Genomic DNA, 24,297 nt, shown 5'->3' on the forward strand with positions numbered 1-24,297 from the left:
TCTGTCTTTCCTGTTTGGCAGCGGGTGGGTGACTCTCTGGCAAGGCTACTGCACCCCATGCTAACCTTACACATAGGCAAGCCTCCTGATTCTGCCTCGGTCGTTCCCATAGTACTGTAGAGGGGTTGTTGCGATGTACCATCTCCATTCCTGCCCCCATCCCCATGACCGACACTGGTTTGTCTATGAACAGGAAACAAGGTGGTGTGTGTGTGTGTGGGAGGTTGTGGGGTATGCGTGTGTGGTGTGTGTGAAGGACTTCCCGCGTAGGGTTTAGTTATTTTGCCCAAAGAAAGGACAAAAGCTAATCTTTGTACCCAGATGCTTCATTTCCTAAGGAGCCATTTGAAGGTCAAAGAAAGGGTTAAATATCTGTTCCCCTCCCTCGATGTACCTTCCACTCCAGGGCCCCCAAATGCTTCCCTCATAGGCTCTTGTACACCCGTTGAAAGGAAGGAGTGGAGCACACACATACCCAAAGATCTTCTCAAGCTGCTCACTGTCACACAGCTCTGGTCTCAGAAAGAATTTGGACCAAGTCTTCCTGACTCCAGGTCCAGCACTCTGCTCCCCATGACAAATCCCTCCCCCAAACTGGATAAATGCTGGGAACTGGGGCAGGATCCCCACTCATCCACTTGGTGTTTTAAGGGTCTCAGACAGCTTAAGTTCATCTTCCACTGACCAAGAGAACTCAGGTCCTCTGGGAGGCCATTCTACTGGTCCACTTGTTTCAGGCACTCTACCTATTGCCTACCTGGGGGGTCCTCAGGCTAACAGGAATTGAGCCTCGAGTGGTTGACTCAAAGGACTCTGGGCTTGTGCCAGTTCTCCTCTGGTGGCTGGCTGCAGAGGTGGGACATTTGTGTTGGGAGGTGTGTTCTGTACCCCTTTCTTATCCACTCTGGAAGCTGTCTCTCACACACTTCCTTAATCCTGGAAGCTCAGGACTGGGGTCATTTGGTTAGGAGGGACAGTCATTAAGCCACTAGGTGTGCTGGTCCCATGTCGGCCCCCTCTCCTCCCAGTCTGGTTTTTGGATGGTGTCCAGGGACTTCCCTGCTGCTGGGTGGAGCACCTGGCTTGGTTTGCATGCATGGAGCACGACTCGGCTGTAGAAGTTGGGGAGGGCACAAGCTGAAGCCTCTGAAAACACCCCTAGCATGAAATCAGGGACAGTCAAGAAAGACTTCACCCAGAGGTCAAGGGAGGTTTCAGGTCAGCTGCCAAGAGGAACAAGGCCTCATATACAATCAAAGAAGAGGAGACACACTTGTTTAGGAAAATAATCACTATTCCAAACTTTATTGTTTAAAAAAGAAGGCAACATTTACAATCCAACTCTGAAAAGTCAGTCCATCTTTGTTGATCCTGATGGTGGTGCAAGGAGGGTACTAATGAGACTGAAGGACTTGCTCTCCAGTGTTTGGTGACACATCTCTCCTTGGCTGGGCCGTTATGGTTCTGCCACTAGTGTCTGTTGGCATTTGGAGTTCTCAGTGGCTGCACTCAGGTGGCACGACTGGAGAAGCCTGGGCCCTCACAACATAATCCTGCCCCTCTTTTCATGGAACAATCATGTTAAGGGACCTTAAGATATCCTTCACATGTCTGGGACATAGATTTAGAGCTGGAAGGGACCTCAGGACATCTTTTAGTCCCACTTTCTCTTTACAGAAGAGGAAACTGAAGGTCAGAGAGCCTCAGGGACTTATATAGGGTCATACAAGTAAGGAGCAGAGACAGGATTTAAAATGAAGTGGTCTGACTCCAAACTTTCCACTGGAACACACTGCTGCTCATCCACACTCATCCATCAGGCTTTGGGGCTCTCAGACCCCTAAACTTGATCTACCTCCACTCCTATGCCCATGATGGTACAGAAAGTTGTGGTGAGAACAGACAAGCCAGAGCCTTTGGAGGGGGCTCAGTATCCTCTGATAGACCCATCTGTAGAATGAAAGACCCAAGGGAGGAGGCCAGGGCGAGGAGACCCCCATCCCAGATTAGCTATGGGGTTGGTGGAATCACGACTGTCCCTCCTCTTAAACATACACAGTTCACAGTTGGCTTAATGCTACATGGCAACGGCACAGTGATCAGAATGAGAAGGGGGCAGGAGCCAGAGGGTCAATGCCCCTGATGAAAGGTTAAAGTCATTTCAGTACCTCTCTTAGGTAGGTGGGGAATGTGGGGGGTGGGGGGAGTAGGTGGGAAATCTGTGAGTTCATTCTACTTAGAGGTTTACAATCTGTTTGAGTGTAAAAATGAAAGGCAGAGGACACCAAGGTAACTGACTTGCCCTCAAAGGGGGCAGCAATGCTGCCAAAGTGCTTTGAGAAAAAAGGCTGCATGAGGACCCAAAGTGCTGCTTGTTGGTGCTTGGGAGGGATGAGACTTGGCTGGCCCAAGCTGGAAAAGGCACCTCAGTGCTCTGTCCTGCCCCACTGGCTCCCTGGTTGAGTAGCACACTCAATGAATGAAATGAAGGGGCCAAGGTTCTGGTCTGGCTGGATCTGGCAGCTAGAATTCATATGAGCTGGCATTTTGGGGGGTACTTCACTTTGCAAAGTGCTTTCATATTGATGATCTCATCACATTGTCACCTTAGAAATGAGGGATTACGAAAAATCTAAGGGAGAGTTCTGTACCTAAGGTCCCAGAAGCACTGGTTCTCTCCTGATGCCCAGTCAGTCCCAATTCAGCTGTACGTGAAAGGAACTCTGAAACTGCCTGATGCTAACTCCTCTACTTAGGACAGTAAAGGACTTCTCAAAAGTGCTGTAACCAGAAGCTCTAGTCAGCTTGGCTTCCAAGATGAAAGGTTAAGTGGGAAAGAGAAACTCATTGAACAGGCCATTTACTGACTGCTGATAGTACAGAAAATGCATTAGACATTGTGGGGTTCAGATAAGTTCAGTTCCATTGAGAATCCATGTCACACAAATACCTTCTAGAATAGATATGCCTCTCCCCTTCAAAAAAGGAGAAGAGAATTCTAGTAATGGGAGATTTATGCCTTTAGGGATTTTTTTCCTTTGCATTTGAAAGTCTCTCATTTTATTTTTTGGAGGGGGGAAGGCAGGGCAATTGGGGTTAAGTGACTTGCCCAAGGTCACAGGGCTAGTGTTAAAGTGTGTGAGTCCAGATTTGAACTCAGGTCCTCCTGACTCCAGGGCCGGTGCTCTATTCACTGCGCCACCTAGCCGCCCCAAGTCTCTCATTTTAAACACGAAGAACAGAGCCAGAGAAGACTGGGTATCACTGCAAGGTCCAAATTGCAGAATGAAGGTGAGTGGATGGAATGCAGTCTGGACATAGGGGAGCAAAAAATACAGTGCCTCAGCCTCCTCCTTAACTTAAGGAAGCGTCCCATCCTCCTCACCAGTTCCTGTAACTGGAAACAGGTGAGCACCTTCCGGAAAGTCAGCCTGTTCACACCTAACTGCTGGGAGAAAAGCAGGGCAAAGTGGCTGTCCCACATTTCCCTTCAACTCCAGGTTCAAAGCTGAGCTCTCCCTATTGCTGTAAGGTGATTCACTGCTGCAGAACATGCCACAGCATCTTTTCTCTGCCAAGAGAGGGAACTCCTTTCTATTCCTAGGAAGGAAGATTTTAAATGTCTTCCTCCTCCACACACAGCAAGGCCCATACCAGTTCATTTAGTCAGGACTCAAGTGAAGATCACACACACACACACACACACACACACAGACACACCCCCCCACCCCAACACCCCACCCACACACACACACCATTTCTCCATCACACTGGTAGATTGCCGGGTGGACCATCAGAAGTTTCCAAGTACCAGCTTTCTGGTTTCCAGCTCTCATCCCTACTATCAGATGCCAAGTCCCTTGGAGAAGGCCAAGTTCACCTGTCCTCTTTTGGTGGAATCAAAAGCTGGTACTTATTCCAAGACCTCCAAGGCTGATTTCTAGGATCCCAAGTTCTGGGGCTGGAAGGAAGGGAGGCTAGGGTCTATTTTCTAGTTGACCATGCTTGACTCTCCAGGTCCAACCAAAGCTGCAGTCCGGAGCCAGCGTGCACTGAAGGTCTATGCCCGAGTCAGGTACCTCCATGTCATAGTGTACAGGCTGCCCGTCCTTGGTCACCAGGCTGAATGCAGAGGCAGGGATCTGGGAATTGGAATGGAGGACAGAGCAAGCTCAGAAGGGGCATTCAGTAGTCAAAGCAAGCCAGGCTATATTATGCCGCCACTAAGAATCAAACACTCTTGTGAAGCAAGGCTTTTCCTTACAAGTCTGGCATTCCTCTTGCCATCATTAAACTCAGGAAGCCTTTGGTGCATCTTCTTATACCTGCCCATCTCTGGCCGGAGGCAGCCAGCAAAGGCAAACCACATCATACCTTAGTCAGTTACTTTGGGGGGCTCTCACATCTTTTGGTTTATGATCCTGCTCCCTGAGGTAGTCTCTGCCATCTTACCTGGCTGCTGATTCCCGTGGCAATGTCTCCCACCTTGGCTCGGTGGAACTCTCGTATATGCAGGTGCTCACCGTTTAGGGACTGGATTTGGATTTTCACACCTGAACGACAAGTTTGACCATGAGCAGGAGAGAAGTCCCAAGATCCTTAAAGCTGGGAAAGAGTATGTGTGTGTGGGGGGGAGGTTCAAGCTTTCTGTTAAGGTTACTTTGTAAGCACCTTTGGGCTCCCACTTCTCTCATGGAAAGAGAAAATTTATCTTTTGCCATGGAAGAAAACTGAAGAGACTATGCTTAAAGCTATGTGACCATTTTCCTCTCAGAAATTTTCTGTTGAATCGTGGCTCTCAAATGTGAAGGGTCACAACTGGTTTTCAGTATGTTACAGAGACACATTTCAATTTTGATGCAGGTTAGCATGGATGTTAAAAAAAACAACAACCCCAAAACAAAAAACAACCCAATGGCTATTACTCAGGTTGTGGGCAACTAAGAATTTAAAAATATAACTCATTGTATTGGAGGCTTATTTGACCACTGATATCCTGTATTATCCAATGCATCATCAGTATGGCACTGGTAACTGGAAAGGGCTGGGGAAATTTTTTGTGATGATGGGAGTTTCTAAGTCTATTTGCAAAGCCACAAAACCGGGCTTGTGAGCCAAGTTTCAAAATAAGGCCATTTTCTCCTGCCCTCCCTCTCTTCCCCCATGGTCTGGCATCATCACACTGAAGATTCCAGGGCCAAGGCACAACCATAGGGTGTCCTGGATTATGTGGCCACAGAGGAATTATTGAGTTCTGAGTTGACACATCCCAAGGGACCTGTTTTCTCCTTTTCTTATTCAGCTGATAAAATGAATTCATTTTCTCTTTTTGGCTGCTTTCTAGGGTGGAAGACATTCTCTGCTCATCTAAGTCAGAGAGGGTCCTTTAAACCCTAAAAAAATCCAGAATTCAGAAAATGCTGAGGACAAGATTTTTCCCACTGTCCTGCTGGAAAAAGCCATAGATGGAGAAGGGCTTTTATCCAGTACCCTATTTGCTGAATAGGTGAGTCAAGTTCCGAAAATGCCTCCTGGTATGAGCTAACAGGAGAGGAAAAATCAAACAACTCAACGTGTCGTGCCAACTGAATGCTATTCTACAGATGTGGGGCCAGGGGAGCCTGAGCTAGGTGGGCAACTGATCCTACCATTGAAATAGTTGGGCATGTCTGTATGTCGGCTCCGCCCCAGCAGGTTGTTCCAGCTGAAACTCTGCCCATCTGCCTGACTGTTCCATGAATGGATTCCAGAGCTGAAGTTCTCTCGTAAACTCTGAGAAACCTTGGACAGGTTCTGAAATCAAAGAGACAAAGTCAGCCTGCTCATTACCTGTCTTGGGATTCCAACCCAGGACTGAGGCTAATTTCCTATCTGTCACATTTTGGGGAAAAGTGCCTCCTTCCTTCTAAAATGGGCAGAGAAACAGTTAAAATTCCAGACAGGATCACTGGTCCAGGCTGACACTCTTACAACCTTCAGGGATTTGAGCAGGGGCTCATGAAGGGCCTGACATAAAGGGAAAGCAAATCATCTGAATGAGGGCCAATAAGCCAATTAATTCTGCCATGTCCTGGGGTCATTTAGACCCATTTCTATGCCAGCTGAAGCTAGACTATCTTCTCCATTATCTCCCTATGAGACACTGGCCTCTGATTACTAAAGGAAGAGATGGACAAAACTGGGGCAAGGAAATCTGCTTGCTTTTTCCTCTACTCACACACAGGCCATTCGCAAGCCCCTATAAGTATCAACCAACCTAGTTTCCCAACACGAACCCATCCTATGGAGATAGACTGTGTACATAATCAATACCCCCAGAGCTGTCCTTGGGAAATGAGTTATTTACCTTCTCACCAGCATCAGATAGGGAGAGACTGTCAATGCTGAGACATGAGAGCATTTGCTCCTGCTCCTCTAGGGAGTATGGCTGAGACAGACTGTTCAGAAACAATTCTGTAAGAAACAGCAGGACAAGATATAAAATACCAGTAGTGGACTGACTCCCCAACTCTGGAAAGGACTCAGGTCCTTGAGCAGAGGGACTCAAGGCAAAGGAGGGAGTCCCATTGGAGAGTGCTGAAAAGAGAACCCACAAAACACAAATCTACAGGAGGAAGAAAAGGACATTACAGAACCAGATCCTCTCAGGGACCGGGCCTACATTGTCTCAAGAGGTCATTACCTATCTCAAGCTGCTGAAGCTCCTCATCCGAAGAAGTTGACTTTCGCTCCCCTGAACTGTAGCTCTTGGTGGGGACGTGGCCCAGGGAAGAAAGGGGCAGAGGCTCCCAGGTCCCTGACTCCTCCTGGCTCAGCCTCAGAGGCAACAATTTATTTCGCTCTGGTGGCTCCGGTGGTAAAGGTGGCTGAAGTTTGGTGGTCAGACCTACTGCCTCAAAGGCCACCCCAGGTCCTGGAGCCTCTGGAATGGGCCTACTTGGTAAAGACAAGGATTCCAGTATTTCTAGACTATTCTCTTTGTTTGAAGGCAACTGTCTTGGTTCCTTGTACTGTCCTCTCCAAGGACTTGTCAAACCTCCCACTACAAAACACAAAGGACACATACGTTAAACATTTTAGGGAGGACAGATGCTGTTTGCACCATGTCTACTTTTCTAGGGGTCCTGAGGAAAGTGAAGTTATTGGCTGAGCTCGTGAACAGGCTGATGAAGAGACTGAGAAAGGCTCATGGGTAAGGGAATGGGGAGAGTTTCCAGAGTCTGGAGGATGCTTCCGAGACACACATCTATCTGGCAGTGATTACAATCCATTTCTTTTATTCTGCTTTTAATATTGGTAACTATAAGATTAAGAAGCTGCAAAACAGACCAGGGAAATGGTCTCAGTTGATAGCACAGAGAAGATTCTGAGACCGGGAACTAGGGAAGAAAATTTCCCTGAAATGGAAACAATCCAGAGACCCAGTTTTGGGCTACAAGAAAGAACTAGTCTTCTCTTGATCCAAAAGTTAGTGCTCTCGGGGAGGGGTGGGCCCATAGGATGCTGTATTTGTGGACTAGGTCAATAGCACAGTTTGGGAATCCTGTCTGTTTTGTTAAATGGATCTCAGAGGCCCCTAACTTGGGGAGGTAATAGCCTAGTCAAAGAAGAAGTATTAAATTCCTTACCATGCTGCAATGCCAGACAGATCTTTCTCCTTAGCTCTGTGGCAGATGCCCTCTGTATAGGCTCCTTCTCCAATCCCTCCTGTATGGCCTGAGCAGTGAGAGCAGTGCAAGAGGGGGGAATTTCTCTCACAGGTGGTGGCTCGTTGGCAATCTGTGAGATTCAGAAAGAAAAGTGGGTGGGCTTTGCCTTGAGGAATAAAGCCTCTATTTCTTTTCTCTTCCTAGTAAATACTCTGTTTTCGAGTCACAATGTCAAAAATTAGGCTCTAGCCTGTGACTCTGAAGAAGGTACAAACAATGGCTTGGCCTAGGAACTCTACCAAAAAGGAGAACAGTGCAGGGATAGCAAGGGTCAGGCAGGAGGAGGCTGGCTGCCTTTGAGACTTGAGTCCATCAGGGCACACGGATGGTGGTAGGGGGATCCCTGAGCCATCCAGGTGACTCCTGGATATGCTATCATCACTCACCTTGAGGCAGAGAGGCCGACTATAGTACTGGGTCCAAGGGTGACACCCATTGAGCATGTGCAGCATCATGCAGCAGCTGCTCCAGATGTCTACCTTTGAGTCACAGCGTTTTCCCATCACCACTTCTGGAGCCATGTGGGTCTCCGTGCCAGGGATGTAGTTCCCTACAAAGACAAGGATAAAAGCATTTCTTGGAATTCTAGCAAGCAGAGGGCTGGGGGAAAATCAGCCACTTCTCCCAAGGTTCTTTCCAAAGTCACTTTGTAAAGGAACTTTAAAGATACGAGTCTTCCAAATGAAATTCATAGCTGCTGAACCAAATTGGTGAAAACACATATGCAGTACAATCTGCTCTAATGACTGGTGAAATGGTCTATATATATATATAATCTATAATGGTCCTTGACCTCTGTACTAAGCTTCATCTTTAATGTGCCTTTTGAGAGTGTGGGGCTATGTGGGAGTCAGATAATGAAAATAAATTTATACTTAGAATCCACAACATGACTTTCTCAATAATAAAGGATCAGATATGGATAAGTTTGTTTTTTCTTCAATCAAAATCAATATAAAATCCAGGGACTGGGTGAACAGGAAGATGTCTTCAAGCACATCAGTTCAAAATGGTAGTTTTGCTGACTCTACTGGCCAGTAAATTAACTAGTGGTCACAAAAGTAGGGTTAATCTAAGAACCCTAATAGATTCTGAATCTAGGAGACAGACCTTACCTGTAAGGAAGGACTTTCCCAAGCCATCAGGTTGCAAACTGGTGGAATGGCCAAAGTCACAGAGGAGCGCCTGGCTGCCATCACCAGACAAGAGAACATTGTCAGCTGTTGGGAGCCCAGAGGAAGAAGGTGAGGATCAAGGAGGGGAATGATGCTGCTTCACACACCACCCCCAGCTTAGCCTAGTCTGGTCCTCAATGAGTCCATGTTTTGGCTAACTTAAGAACAGCTGTGGATGTTTCTAATTAATTTCATTACTCATAAAAGGGAGAGGGTTACAGCTCAGACTGGAATTGGACTCAAACTCTGTAAACTTCCCTCTCAAAGCTTGGTTAACTCTGTCATTCATTTCACTATGGGCTACTTTCAGTCTCTCCAGTGCAGGAGGTGCTGGTCAGTTTGGCACATGTGCCATTAAGGCAAGGCCGGCCTGCAGGGAAGGAAGGGGAAAAGGATGGCCAAGATGCCCTTTTGGTGGCACTGTCTCTAAAATTCCATTTGTAAAGTACATAGCATTCCAAAATCTAGCTCTGGAATTTTAGATGTTAGGATGACTACTGTCAGTTCTCCAATAATACTGATTACTCAAAATTACAATGGTCAGAAATCAAGAGCACCGAAAACATATTTTCCCTTTGACTAGAGAATAGATTATTAACCTTGTGAGAGTTAATAATTCTAGAGCCTTCCCTCTGTTATTTCCTATTCATCCTGTATGTAGCTTGCTTTGTATATATTTATCTGCATGTTGTCTATCCCATTAGATTGTAAGCTCCCTGAAGGCAGGGGCTTTTGACTCTTTTGTATCCCCAACACTTAGCTCAGTGACTGGCACATAGTAGGTGCTTAATAAAAACTGACTGACTTACTGTCATAGGTCCCTTTGACAGTTTAGTGAAACCTATGGATTTCCTCTAAGAATAACGTTTTTAAATGCCATCAAATAAAATACAAAGAATTACAAAAGAAACAAATTATACTGAAATAGTTATAAAAATATTTTAAAAATAAAACAAGTTCACAGACCCCCAGGTTAAAAACCTCTGGACTAGAGGATAATTGGTAAGGAAGAAAAGAATAGGATGACATTAATTATCCAGCAAGATGGAGTCCACGAACTTCTGATCAAAGGTTCTGTGAACACAACCAACTGTAGGTCAGGATGACAGGCCTGTGAATTTCACCTTTCACATCTCCATGTAGAATCCTTCGTGTATGGAGATATTCCAGTCCTTCCAAGGCTTGCCCCAAGTAATAAAGGGCTCGGTCTTCTGGGAGGCAGCCCTTCTGTTTTATTAGCTGACCCAGTGAGCCACCTAAAAGGAAAAAATTGTATATATTTCTAGTCTTTAGATTATGATATGCAAGAATACTGTTCTCCTGGATCCTCCCCTAATGAATTACGGTTTTAGTGGCTCATCAAGAAGAGTGCTTAAGCAGAGAAGCAACAATCAGGAGCTAATCAAAGCAATGCCCACCAGAGGTAGGGAGAGACAACGGAACAAAGAACTAAGGAAGTGGAGAGAAGTCCTCACTTTTGAGAGACAAAGAGAGGAAGAAGGGTCTCAGCCATTATTTCTTACCTTCCATCAGCTCCATGAAGATGTTGATCCAAGGACCTTCCTTCACAGCACCATACAGAGGGACAAAACTGGGTGACGTCAGTCCAGCACATGCCGTTAACTCCTCTGCACGAAAAACTCCAACATGCACCTGAAAGGAACCAGAAGGGGGAGACAAAAGTCATTTGGCAACTTCAATCTATCCAAATGGACAACAAGAGGTGGTTTATCTGGCATCCTTTCAACTAGAAATGTTTGTCCCCTTCTGGAACAATGCTAATTGTTTATGATGATAACTGAGGCACTGAAAGAAGAGCAGAGTATTTTGAAAGTTATTCATGACTCAATTACAGTCGAGGTTTTACTGTCAGGTACATTTTATTTTACTGAACTCTTCCCCAAACTGGCAATCCATATTTGCAGTACACATAGCTCATCATTATTATTATTATTATTATTTTGCTTTTTGGAGGGGGGAAGGTAGGGCAATTAGGGTTAAGGGACACATAGCTCATTATTAACCACAATATCTCAACACTATCCACCAATCACGCTGGATAATAACAATTTGTTGTATTTTTTCATTGTCCAGTCTCTCTTGGCATTTTGCTAAGCATTTAGTAGATCTAATTGAGAAAAACAGAACATAGTCCCTCTTCATCCTAGGATGGGGGAGGGGGAGGAAGAACAGCATGTGGTTCTATCTGAATTGATGGCAGCTCCTTATAAAATCAGCCTTTAGCCTGCTAGCATTTGGGTCTCTTCTTATTACAAGATCTGGATTTCCATTCAGATTACTAGTCAGATTTCCTTGGTTACCTGTGCCTCGGACTTTTATTAAAAGGAACCTACAAGGTCACCTTTTCCCCATCCAATCAGAACCCCTACTCTGTTTCTTGTTGCTCTCAGAATAAAGCACTACGGGGCCCAGTAGAGGGCGCCGGTGTAGAAGCACTCCCCTCCCCCACGGGACCCCATGGGATCTACAATGAAGCTCATATGGGTTTTCTTAGTGATTTAGTAGATCAGGGTAATGTTCCTGGAACAGCTAATCTAACATAATAGAAGCTCTGATTGCATGGGAAACTGCACGTGCTGCCTCTCCATGGAAAATGTAGCTTTTCTAGTTATAAACAGTGTAGTAGATGGCTTAGTTAAAAGGTTAAAGAATTTGCTCAAAATTTTAAAAAAAATTATCAGCCTTGCCACCTCTAATCCTTAACCAACTGGCAACAGGAGGAGAATCTCTCCATTACTATGAGAAATGCAAACTTGAAAGTGTTTTTAATATTTCAAAAGATTTGTAGGTTATAACCATGCAGTGTTTCAGACTTACTAGAGATCTGCGTGTTTAAGAATGTATGGGGCTGTACTGGGCACCAGACAAAGCAAGTTAGAGACGTTCTCTGCTCTTAAGGAGCTAACACTGAGCCTGCGGCATGATGAAGTGAGTCAGCTAAGATCTCACCGTTACAAAATTGTTGAATGTTTTTCAGTTGTGTCCAACTGTCTGTGGCCACATATGAAGTTTTCTTGGCAGAAGTACTGGAGTAGTTTGACATTTCCTTTTCCAGCTCCTTTTGACAGATGAGGAAACTGAGGCAAACAGGGTTAAGTGACTTGCTGAGGGTCACACAGCTAGTTTCTGAGGTCGCATTTGAACTCAGGTCTTCCTGCTTCCAGGCCTGGCATTCTAATCACGGTGCCACCTAATTGCCCTTTACAAGTTTGTGCTAAATCCAGAAAAGGTCCTCTGACACCCTTAAGTTGTTCTGACCACTGATGCAATGATTTTCAATAATGGTACGGACTTGCCCTATGTGGTGAATCAGTGACTCTCATGCTTTAGAAGGAGAACCAATAAGTGCTGGCATCATCATGTGGCATCCGTACTTCCCAGTTTCTCTGACAGAACTAGGAAGCATCACTTTCCTGGTTTTTCTGACAGCCTTAATGTGCTGCTTTGACCTCTGATCCTCCCAGATTCATGCTCAGTAACTTCTCGTGGCCCTCGGGGGTAAGGTAAGCATAATGTCTTGTTCCTCAATTCTGAACCCAAGTATGCTGGCCTCCTCTTCTGTCTTGCTACGAGAACAGGAGAGTTGTCTAGTGAACTACTTTGCCAGCTACTTCTGGGGATCAAAACGGAATTAATGCTGAAGAGATCTGGGTGGGGAAGCATTGAGATCAGCCAGCACAGGCTCTCTTCAGCAGGAGATCCAGTGTTGGGAAGCCTGAATGTGCCTTGGTTTGATGTATATGTATTGTCTTTGGGGGAAGTGAGAGATTCCCTATTTCTCTACTCCAATGTTATTGTTGCCGACAAGAACAGCTGAGAAGTCCAGTGGTAACATCCCTCAGTACTCAAGAGTTCATTTTCAATATACTTTACAAACTTTAAACTTCCCATTTCCTTGCTGGCTAAGTGTTTTTTATGATTGAGTGGCAAACTTAAGCAGAGAAGGTCAGGCATTTGGCCCCAGCCTCTAAGCAGAAGATGACCAATGCTGGTGAAAACTTTATGCTTTTCTCTGGGAGACAGGGTGGAGCCGCTTAGTTATTAAGTTTATGCAGTGTTTTTGGAGGTTTGGTGTGGTCAGTTTTCCATAAAAGGAGAAGGTTAAATTAAAATCCAGCCCAGGGGAGGGAGAAGCAAGGTACATAGTAGATTACTGTCACTTCTCCAACAGTATGGCTCATTCCCAACTACACTGACTGGAGATAGAAGCTGGGGGGGGGGGCAGGAGGGCAGGGTACAGAAAATACATTTCTGTTTGTTAGATGATCACCAAGATCCTTTCCAGCTCCAACAATCTATGAGTGTGAAATGACACCTCCTCCCCTTCTCACCAAACTCCATGGCTGTGCCTGGCCCAAAAGAACATACCACACCCTTACTCAAGTCTAGATTTTAGATCTATATGGCTGTTTTGGCAATCACATGTTACAAACCATATGATGCTTTCTGCTTTTCACTTGGCCCAAATACAATACTCAGAGCCAGTTATTAAATCCCTTTTATTCTGTCTGTCAGCTTATGTCTTTGAATGTATTCATTTAAGTTTGTTCTACCCTGCATCAAAGACATCAGTCTGTTCTAACTTTTGCCTCCAAATCCCTCAGCTGCTGACACCAAGAAGAGAGGTCAAGAGGAAGAGCCAGGTAGCACCTAACTCATATGAGCTGTGCACTAGAAGGCAGAAGAGGGCAGCTGAATCAGGAAGGGTGGGACAAAGACAAGGCTGGGCATAAGGCAAAGCAGAGGTCAAGAAGGAGCAGGGCTAATATGCTTAGGCTCCTGCCATTGACTCTGCTCTTGTATCTTTTCCTGCCTAGCCTCATAATAACTGTCAGAGATGCCCTGGATAGGCAGTCAGGAAATCTGGGTGCTGGTTAACTACAGGGAGGCTAGGACAAAACACACTTATTCTCTACCATAACTGCTATTCACTTGGGTGGCTAGCACTCTGGGATGTCAGTGTAGGGAAATGTATTTGGCCACTGTGGTCAGAGACCAGCCCTGGAGTGAGAAAGACCTAAGTGAAAGTCCTGCCTTAGGATTATACTGGCAAATGTGCCCCAGGCAACCTGATAAGCCTATAAGCTGAAGAACAGTCACCTATCTGCACTGATATCAATTAATTAAGTATTGATTAAATAACTATCATGTGCCAGATATGTTAAGTTCTGGGGATACAAGTATTCTGTATTAGAACTTACATTCTAATGGGGGAGACAGCATTACTGTAATGAGAATGGGAATTTGAAGATCTTCCCTGCCCCTTAATAGAACCTAGGAGGGAGTTTGAAGACTTCCCCTGCTTTGAAAGTAAACTCTGTCCCCAATAGGCTGAACGTAATTATATGGAGCCTGTGATGGAGGGAATTTGCTGATGGGTGCAGCAGAGCCCACAGGAAGCTTCCCCACTGTTCACAAAGTAAACTCTATCCCTTAATAGGCTAAATATAGTCAGATGGAGCCTGTGGTTGGAGGAGTTTGCTGAAGAAAAGCAGAGCCCACAGGAAGCTGGTAGGCAGAGCTAGCCAGACAGTGGGGGAGAGAGGAGGACCCCAGGCAAGGAGTCAGATAGGTTCATGAGTAGATATTGATCTTGTATTGGTTTGTGGGAAGGCTGAAGGATGCTGTGGCTCTCAGCGTTATTATAACTTCTGAATATCTTTGGTACTATGATGGAACAGGCTTACTTGGGATTCGGTTTTCTGGTGTCTGAATAAATGCTTCAGTTCTATCCTCTATCTGGAGAGTTTGGTATATTTTGCGATCGAATGTCATGTGATACTTATAGTCACAGTCTTTATTGTGATCGTGGGCAACATAAATATTGCATTGGTGCTACAATACATAAGAATGCAGTGTAAATATAGTTAATAAATATACAAAGTACACACACAAAGTAGTTAAATACAGGCCTGTTTGGGAGGGAGGGCACCAACATTTGGGGGATCACGGAAGGCTTCATGCAGAAAATGGTGCCTAAGTGGGCATGTTAAAGAGACAGAGACTCTTGTGAGATGATGGTTAAGGAGAGAGTGAATTCCAGATCTGGGGGATGGCCAGGGCAGAGGCATGGAGGCAAGAAATGGAGAGTCATGAGTGTGGCACAATTTCCCTGGATCAGAGTGTGGGAGGAGGGTTAGTAATGCCTCAAAGGAGGCGAGAAAGGCTTGAGCTCACCAAGAGTTCCCTACACGGATGAAATCATAAGTCTGTGCTCCTACTCCTCCCCTCTGCCACCCCCACTCCCCAATCTGGAAAAAATCCTGAATAGGGTAGAAATAACTAAGAAGCTTAAGTGTTTCAGGACTGGCTTTGACACTGTCTGTTCACCTAAGAAAAGGTTCTTTACTCTTCTGGTCTTCAATTCCAAATGACCATTGCTCTAGGGCCATAAAGGACCTCAGAGCCCATCTCGTCCAACCCCCTCATTTGGCAGTTGAGGCACCAAAGCCTAAGGAGGTTAGTTATATAGGTTACAGGCAGAATTTGAACATGGGTCTTCAGACTCCAGAGTAGTGATCTTTCCACTCAGCCACAATGCTCCACTCATCTTTAAAATGCGATGGCTGGACTAGATATTTTGCTAAAGTTCTTTTCAGCTGAAAAATTCTGGAATTCTTTCTTCTCCTTAAAGTTTATCTCATTTTGACATTACCCCTTTCTTCTGTTGGAGGGATTCTCTTTAGATGTGCATTCTGTCCCATTCCACACTCATGTATGACTGACTACAGCCTTTGTAGTGGCCTAATACCCTAATAGCCCCAAACATGAACATAATCATCACTGCATTTTTAGCATACACATGTACACATACTAACAAAAATATAGTTCCTACTCTGGGTCATGGGAGAATGGGTGCTTCCCTCTCAGTCTGACCAAAGCAGACAGCACCAGTAACAGGGTTACATGCCAGACACAAAATTGCTCAGCGATTGTCCTTGAAAGAAAGCGAGGAAGGAACACAGCTGGACGTACGCCCAGCTTCCCACATGACTGGCTACCCTGTTTATCCTCAAGAGCCCCCTGCATACCTTTTTGACAGCACACTGAAACCCTGTCTGCTTGTCTTCCATTCTGTACACCTCCCCAAAGGAACCTCTGCCCAGGCAGTTTTGGCTCTTGGTCCAGTGAACTTCTTCTTGGTACTCGTAATCCACTGGTTTGAGTTTCTAAGGAGAGACACACTAGAATCAAAGGCCAGGACTCCAAGCCCTGAATAGAGTGCAGACAAAAGACTGAAGCAGGAAAGAGTTTCTAAGCTATCATTTTTGGTGGTACTCCCTCAACCCTGACGTTTCTGACCCAGACTCAGCAAATTAAGTGCCAAGCTGCTTCCATCCCAAGGTGACTACCCTTTTTGGAGCCCTAGAGTTCAAAGCTCAAAGGAGCTTTGCAAGTAAGGTTATTGTGAAGAAAAAGTAAGGTGGTGAAAGAGGCCTCCAAATTAATACCAGAGTGTCTACTGCTCAAACCACTTAAGGTTGGTCACCAGAGTGGTGGTCATGGACACAGGGTCAGAAGCACATTCTAACAAGTTCTAACAACAACTAATTCTAAATGAAGTGCCAGCTTATCATTTTGACAGCCTAGTTGTGGCAATTCAGTTTCATTTAGGAAAAACATTTTTTTTTCAACAAAAGGAAACTAGAAAATAATCTTTCAGATTTTCTAAGGCTCCTCCTATCCATTCCAGCCCCAGCCCCATACTGCCTGGAGGGGATTCTTGTTGCCCTGAGGAGTGATCTTGGTGGGTTACCTCAGTCAACAGGACACCTTCATTCTCTTCTGTTTCAGGTACCGGGCCCCGGTGACCTGTCCCTCCTCCCTGCCAGGTCTTGGCAAGGCTGGTTAGGTTCCTGGGCTCACCCACACTCACACTCCCTTTCAGGGCATGCACGAGATATTCCTCCACGGAAAGCTTCTCAGAGGTGCCATGGTTTGGGCAGGGAGTTTCCAGGCCTAAGCCAGACAGGTGGCGCTGGCTATCTACATGGGCCAAGTTGCCCAGCAAGAAGGTCCCCAAGGGTCTGCGTTTTTGACCAAGAAGTGGGGAGAAGGGGAAAGGATGGGGCAGTCTCTTGTAGGCAGAAGAGCGCAGTAGGTCTGGTTGGGGGATGAAGTCCTTGGGGTGATGAAGTTTCCACACATGGTTCAGGCATTGCACTGGACTGATCAGTTTATGGAGTTCAGCTCGAGGGTGGGTTTTCAGTGCTGAATGCAGGCCTGCTCCAACTTTCTCAAAAACCAATGGGCTGTGGAGCATCTCCTTCTGAGGGTTGGTGAACTGAGGGACATTGCTAAAATATAGGCCTGAGGACTCATCCTCCTAGTGGGAAAACATGAGCATTAGGATAGAGCCACAAGTGAGCATTATCACTCAACACCCTCACCCTCCCCCCACCCCCATAATTGGCAGAGGCCACACACTAGGAGATAGAGCAGAGCACAGTTTGCTCACCTGTACTGGGATCATGCAGCTTTCTTGCTCAGGGGTCTTGGGGAGAGGTTTGGCCAAGGGTCCACCCCTCTGGCCTGGCACCTTGGAGCTTTTCTTCTTTCGTTTCTTTCCAGCCTTGTTTCGACGCTTTGCCTTCCAACAAGCAGGGGTCATTTTCCCCTCCGTTGCGTGGGCTACATTGTTGGGGATTTGGTCTAGACTGTCAGATCGGCTGCCAAAGGGAGAGATGCTCTGCTTCAGCAGGCCTGTGCAAGTGCCTCCTGGGAACCCCTTCTCTGCCCTCCATCCCCTGTACCCCACTCATCCAAAGGGATCATTGCAGTGATGGTTAAGAACAAGCAGGTGAGAAACATAGAGGGGTCAAGCACCAGGGAGGGAGGGCTCCAGACACAACAAAGGTTTGTTTTGGTCACTTCCCAAAAGAGGATTTTTAGAGGAACATTTTGCAGCTGCTGAAGATTTCCCCTCCCCATCCCCAATTCATTCTCAGAGGAATGTGAGATTTGACAAGATTTAGGCAATTCCACATCGTTACCAACCAGAGTGTCTACTGCTCAAACCTCTTGAGGTTGGTGCCTAACTGGCCTGGCTGGCAGTGACCTCTTCTTCCTTGGAACTCTGGGAGCATATATTTTCTATACCACTGACCTGACTCTTACCAATACCTTGCATTGTTGGTCATCTTTCCATGTGTATGTTTTATCTCCCAAACTGCATTTGTGTTTGTAAGCTCTTTTAGGGCAGGGGTCATATCTTATACTTCCTTGTATGCCCCTTAAGACCCAGCACAACATGTCCTTCAGGTCCTAGCTAAAGTGCTACCTTCTACAAAAAGCCCTTCCCAATCTTCTTTAATGCTAGTGCCTTGCCTCAGTTGATTATCAGATCAGTACAGCTGATTTGTACACAGCTGTTTGCATACTGTCTCTACTGGGAGTAATTTGAAAGCAGGAATTGTCTTTTTGTCTCTCTTTGTACCCTTAGTACTTAGTACAATGCTTGGCACACAGTAGGTACTTAATAATAAATGGATGTTGATGTGAATATGCAAATCAAAAATATTTGCTGATTTGATTTAGTGAATTAGGTAGTTCTTAGGGCAAAGAGTAGTGCTGGCTTTCCCCTTCCACTGTCCTTATCTTCCCTGGCCTGAAGAGGATGCCACTGGCAGTTCATTCTGTAGTTAGCTGTATACAACTGTATGAACAGGCCAAAGACCTAACAGCTTATTTCAGGTTCTTCAAACAGCTGAGAAATAGACAGCATGTCAACTCTTTGTGGCCTCAGGCAGGTTTGCCATTTGGATTCATTCAATCATAACAGAGCATCAATTATAATGGATCCGTCTACAACCTCACCCCCAGCCCTAAATTTGCTACTGACTACTCTGTAACAAAAGTCAAACAAGTTTCACTTTTAAGTTATGGGATGGTTCTGAACAGCTCTCAAAAACTAACACAGACAGTTCTCCCTTCTGGCCTGGCAGTGGCACCTGTGCAGCCTGGAGGTAGGGGGCCTTTGCTCTGGGCACTGAAGCTGCTCTAGCTGTGGGGGATGGGGGGCTGGTCCCCAGTCACTGAAGGGCTTTCTGGCTTCAGGGATCACAAGTTCAGAAACTGCTGGGGTTGTGGCAGAGGGGGCAGGGCCACCACAGAGCTCCCTGAGGGAAGGGAGGGGTCTGAGGAATAGTCAGTTTAAGACTTATCGTGAACAAGAATTGTCAGTAATAGTGTAAAGAATGCTGTACTTATAGTCAAGATGATAATAATAATAACTTATGGGATTGTTGTAAGGCTTTAAAGGAACTTTGCAAAACTTGAAGTGTTATGTAAATGCCAACTAATACTATCATTAAGACATTTGACAAGTCTTAGAGGGATGGAGACTTATCCAGCTCTCCAGAACAATTTCCCAATTCTCAAAATTAACGACTCACAATTTCCTGAATAACACAGTAACACAGTTTTGACCAGAAAAGAGGTGGGGGAAGGGCATTCTTTTTTTAGTCAATTTAGCTGGGGTTTTTCATGTGGTCCCTACTGGGAGTGAGTTCAGGGAGGAAGAGCATGCCCTTAGCATATTGTGAGTATACATAAAGAGTATAAGACTGGGAGTCAGGGGGCTTGTGTTTAAATTCCAGACATTCACTAGCTTGGTGAACTTGGACAAGTTACTCTGTCAAATGAGGGTAACTTCTGAGGCCCTTTTTAGTTCTAAATCCATGAATCTATAAACTCTGACCTCAGTAGACACTTATGTTTAAACCCTACCCCAACATTTCCCAGAGGAGACAGGCGAGCAGTTTGGACACTGCACAAACAAGTGTCTCCTAAGCAGGGCTGCCAGGTTTCACAGCACTTCTCTGGGGCCACATGTCAGATGCCGCAGAGATGTTTCCCAGCACCCTCCCTGATAACAAAGACATCAAAGGTGGAGGAAAACAAAGTGAACTAATGCCGAAGTAGTTTGCAAGATACAGAAGCATCCATCCATCAGCTGTGGGAAGCATCTGAAAAACTTATTTTGTGAAGAGAAAAGCTGGGCCAGCAAACTTTGCCTGATTCCAGAAGTCATCCCCCAGGAAATGGAGAGGGGAGCTGCTTAGGTTCTGTCAGATGGGCAAAGGAGACATCAGTTAAATCTCCCTGCCTTCCCTCTTGAAGTTGCCTCCTTACCTGTACTGTTTTGAGCCAGCAATAAAAATTCTCTCTGAAAAGGTGGGACTGAACTCTTGGCTGTTCTCACCTGTTTGAAGGGGGTGGGAGAAGGGGAAGAGAAAGAATAAGGTGTTCAACACTTAGGTGAGTTAATGTTAACAGAAAATAAGCATCTAGATCAAGGCATGAAAAGTTTTACAGGAAATAAGCTGCAGTGAAATAAGCAGCTGTACTCTAGTCCCTATAACAATCTTCTGGGGCGGCTAGGTGGCGCAGTGAATACAGCACCAGCCCTGGAGTCAGGAGGACTTGAGTTCAAATCCAATCTCAGACACTTAACACTTACTAGCCATGTGACCTTGGGCAAGTCACTTAACCCCAATTGCCCTCCCTTCCCCCCTGCAAAAAACAAAAAACAAAACCCAAACCAATCTTCTCTTTCCCTTGGCCACCTGACCTCTTCCACTGCCTGCTTCTTTAAGCCTCTTCTGCCACCACTTGTGACTCCCATATCACCCCTCCTCTTGGGTTTTCATTCTCTATACTCAATATTACTGACTCTTTTCACATTGAGGCATTAGTTGAAAAAAAATTTAAGAGATCATCTTCTAGTCCAATTTCTTCCTTATTACAGATGAGGAAAATAAAGCATAAGGAGGGGGGAGAAACTTGCCCCAGCAGTAGAAATGGGATTTTATGCCAGGTCTTATCCCTCATCTCTTTAGATGTGACTCTTTGGCTCCCCCCACATTCTCTGACATCTCTAGAGACCAATCAGAGGTGTCTAAAAACATTCTGTAAACCTTAAGGTGCTATCTAAATTACTACAAACTGGAGGTGGAGTGGGCAGAAGGGTCATTTTACCTTCAAAGACACTCTGCCCTGGCCAAAGACCCCACCCAAATACTTCCTTGGTAGCAGCAATGTCAGCTGAGGCCTCAAGCGGGAACTTGTGTCTAGCTCTGCTCCCCTCAGGAGCATCTCTGTCCCCTCAGGAAGCCACCACTATTGTTGGCCCCTGTGAACTTACTTCTTACCCAGGTAGGAAGATGATGATAATAGTAAAAGGAGAAGAGGACAAGCCTTGCAATACTCTTCTGTTTTATATCAGTCTAGCAGGGCCTGAGAGCTGGGCTATGGATTCATGGGAGATGTATAGATGGACCTACCAAGTAGTTGAAAGGTCAAAGGATACAGTCAAAAAGGGGGTCTTCAAGGAAATCTGCCCTCTTCCACATCATAAATCATAGATGTTGATATGACACAGGCACGAATTCTCATTACTGCTTTTTGAGTCATCTGTGTTTCTTGTCATATATAAAGCTTCCTCCCTTTGCCGAGTGGGAAAATTACTATGTTTTTCTCTATCCTAACTACAACATTCAGATAGTGTATATATGTGACAGCTATTTGCAAGAAGTTAGGTAGCCCAGAAAATCTTGTAAACCTCCCACCAGAAGTGGGGCTTTTTGGAGAGGTCATGAAACTACACAAACCACTGACAGAATAAGGGAGAATGAGGCAGAAATTCACTGTCTCTTGAAAGTTAAAGCAAGATCCAGACTCAGATCTGCAGAGATGATAAAAAGGTATTGCTCCCTCTCCCTCCCTAGACCGAGAGCACTGGGCTGGATTACCACTTACATTCTGCCTGGGCAATGATGGAGATGGAGGCCGATCCTCCTTCCATTCCTTCCTTGGCTGTCCCTTTGGTGATTACATCATTCAGGATTTCCCACTGCCCACAGAAAACCCGGTTCTTCTCAACAGTTTCAAGCTTGCAGACAGAACTGGACTTCTTGGCTGGAATCTGGCTCTTTCCCTTGGCAAGTTCCTTCTGGTGCCCAATATCTGAGTCTGGTGCACTTTGGCACATAATCTCCATCACTGCCATCTCACAGGTTCACTAAGACCCTGAGGGAAACCAAATCACATGTTGAAAATTCTCTAATTCATTTATAATGTAATATTTTGAATTACTGTTACCTGTATTTTGGTCTTAGGCTATAATTTCCACAAGGGTAGAGACAATATTTTAGTTCAGCTTTTTTACTGTCCTCCGCACTCCTGAAAAGTATTTTATACACAAGGGCAGTTAAATGTGTGATGAATAAATTTGATCAATACCAAGGAGGAAAAGGGAGTGGCAGGGCACAATCAGAAAAGGAAAATATCAGGAAAAGGAAAAGTGAGGTTTTTTTTCTCTTTCCATGCTATATTCCATACATGTAGGCCCAGACTAAATACCATTTCTTCCATGAATGCACTCTTGTCCTAACCTCCTGCCAGTCATGAATTAACACTACAGTGCTTTGTACCCTTTGTAGGACACCGTCACACTATTCCTTGTTTTACTATTATCATTATCCCTCTAATAGCACCTTCATGCTATTCTGCGTAGTGCAGATATCAACGTATTTGTCATATCCTTCAGAAGCTGAGTTCCTTGGGGGCTGGGACTATGTCTTATTCACCTTTGCATACTCTATGGTGCCTTGAACGTAAAAGGTACTCAGAAGTACTGTTTGAATATACACATGTATACATACATATACATATATATTAAGATATAAAAATATTATATATCATATATAAAATGAAAAGAGGAAAAATATCTCTCAACTGACCTTTTGTTTAGTTTCATGGTAATATCCTCCATACATACAATGTATCAGCAAGTTTTTTGCATCAAATGCACAACAAACACATGACAATTTAAAAATCCATCCACAACTCTCCCAAATAAAAAAGAATTCAATTTTGTTCCTCTCATAATGGAAATACAAAGATCCTAACTGAAATAGTCCCTGTCCTCAAGGAGGACATACTATCAGGAGAGTCAATGTGTATACACATAAGATTAAATAAAACAAATTTGAGGCATTTTTGTAGGGAGAGATACTAGTAGTTGGGTGGGTGGGGAAATAATAAAAGTTCTCTTATAAGAGGTGGGTCTGAGCTGAACTTTGAAAGAAACTTGGGGATTCTAATGGGTAAAGGTCAGGAAGAAGACTGAGAGGGACTGCATGTGGAAAGATGTGGGATAGAATGTTGTTTAGAACACAAAGAAGACCATTTCAGCTAGACCAGGGGTGGGGAACCTTCAGTTCTTGGGTGCAGCCTTTTGACCAAGTCCAAGTTTTACAGAACAAATCCTTTTATTAAGGCCACAGGTTCCCCACCCCTGAGCTAGACCATAGTTTTTGAAGGGGACTAATGTATAATGAGGTTGGAAGGGTAGACTGGAGTCTGGTTGTAAAGGGCTTGAAATGCCAAACAGAAGCATTTTATTTCATTCTAGAGGCAACAGGGAACCACTGGCTCATTAGGAAGGAAAGTGACAGTCAGACCCTGTGCTTTAGGAATATCAATTTGGCAACTGGGCTGAGAATGAATAGGAGGGGGTGGAAACTTAAGGTAGAGAAAACAATTGAGGCTATTGTCCCAGCCTCCACCAAAATAAGGATAGGCTGTTGTAATAATCCAGGTGAGAGGTGATGAGGACCTGAACTCCAGTGCTATCTGAAGAGAGAGAAGGGAATGGATGTGAGAGATGTTACCTACATGGGGTAAGGGAGGGTAAGGAGTTAAGGCTGAAAGCCTAGACAACTTGGACAGAACCAGGAAAATTTGGAAGAGGGATGGGTTTTGGTGACAAGATGAGTTGCTTTAGCCATAGAAACTAGGGATGGATAGATGGATCTGAGTATTATCTGCAAAAAGCTGATAATGAGCCCCCATGGGATTGATGGGGTCATCAAGAGAGAGTATAGAGAAGAGAAAAGAGCCCAGGGCAGATCTTTGGGAAGGGGTGAGCTACACTCACATTTAGGAGGCAGGATACAAAACTGAACCAGCAACGGTGACTGAGGAGTGGTCAGGCAGATAGGAGAACGGAGAGGGAGCACTGTCATGAATACCCAGGGAAAAGAGTTTCCAGAAAGAGAAGGTGGTCAACAGTATCAGATGCTATATGTGTTGCAGTCAAAAAGAGTAAGGATGGAGAAAGACTATAGACCATCTGATTTAGCCATTAAGAGATCACTGGTAACTTTGGAGAGAGCAATTTTAGCTGGGTGATAAGGTCAGAAATAAGATTACAAGGGACTGAGGAATGAAGCAGAGGAGAAAAAGTAGAGGAAACCTGTGTAGACTGCTAGGTTGGATCTTTCTCTGTTAATACGGTTGGGGTTCTTGGTTTCAAACATTTTTGTCTAACAAAAAGGTTTTTGGTCATAAGTCAGACACACACACACATATATATAAAATCAGCAGTG

The 24,297-nt window shown here is 45.1% G+C and overlaps 1 protein-coding gene across 1 annotated transcript in view; it reads right to left on the reverse strand.

Annotated features, from left to right (window-relative positions):
• Positions 1 to 1,289: 1,289 nt before the first annotated feature.
• The window catches only part of MAP3K14 (mitogen-activated protein kinase kinase kinase 14), a 52,471-nt gene continuing 29,463 nt past the window's right edge, over positions 1,290 to 24,297 (reverse strand). The window contains exons 2-16 of the mRNA XM_069076186.1: positions 21,665 to 21,934; positions 20,039 to 20,108; positions 17,364 to 17,574; positions 16,662 to 17,231; positions 15,937 to 16,074; positions 10,408 to 10,537; positions 10,009 to 10,140; positions 8,825 to 8,929; positions 8,096 to 8,259; positions 7,629 to 7,779; positions 6,683 to 7,042; positions 6,347 to 6,453; positions 5,649 to 5,793; positions 4,453 to 4,553; positions 1,290 to 4,142 (exon numbers count right to left, since the gene is read on the reverse strand). Coding sequence (XP_068932287.1) covers positions 3,978 to 4,142; positions 4,453 to 4,553; positions 5,649 to 5,793; positions 6,347 to 6,453; positions 6,683 to 7,042; positions 7,629 to 7,779; positions 8,096 to 8,259; positions 8,825 to 8,929; positions 10,009 to 10,140; positions 10,408 to 10,537; positions 15,937 to 16,074; positions 16,662 to 17,231; positions 17,364 to 17,574; positions 20,039 to 20,108; positions 21,665 to 21,914 — 2,799 coding nt within the window. The 5' untranslated portion in view covers positions 21,915 to 21,934 and the 3' untranslated portion in view covers positions 1,290 to 3,977. The remainder of the gene's footprint in view (positions 4,143 to 4,452; positions 4,554 to 5,648; positions 5,794 to 6,346; positions 6,454 to 6,682; positions 7,043 to 7,628; positions 7,780 to 8,095; positions 8,260 to 8,824; positions 8,930 to 10,008; positions 10,141 to 10,407; positions 10,538 to 15,936; positions 16,075 to 16,661; positions 17,232 to 17,363; positions 17,575 to 20,038; positions 20,109 to 21,664; positions 21,935 to 24,297) is intronic.

The sequence above is a fragment of the Petaurus breviceps genome, unplaced genomic scaffold (assembly GCF_028583685.1).
Source record: "Petaurus breviceps papuanus isolate PSGF00001 unplaced genomic scaffold, PetGlider_PUasm1.0 90925, whole genome shotgun sequence".
NCBI classification, from domain to species: Eukaryota; Metazoa; Chordata; class Mammalia; order Diprotodontia; family Petauridae; genus Petaurus; species Petaurus breviceps.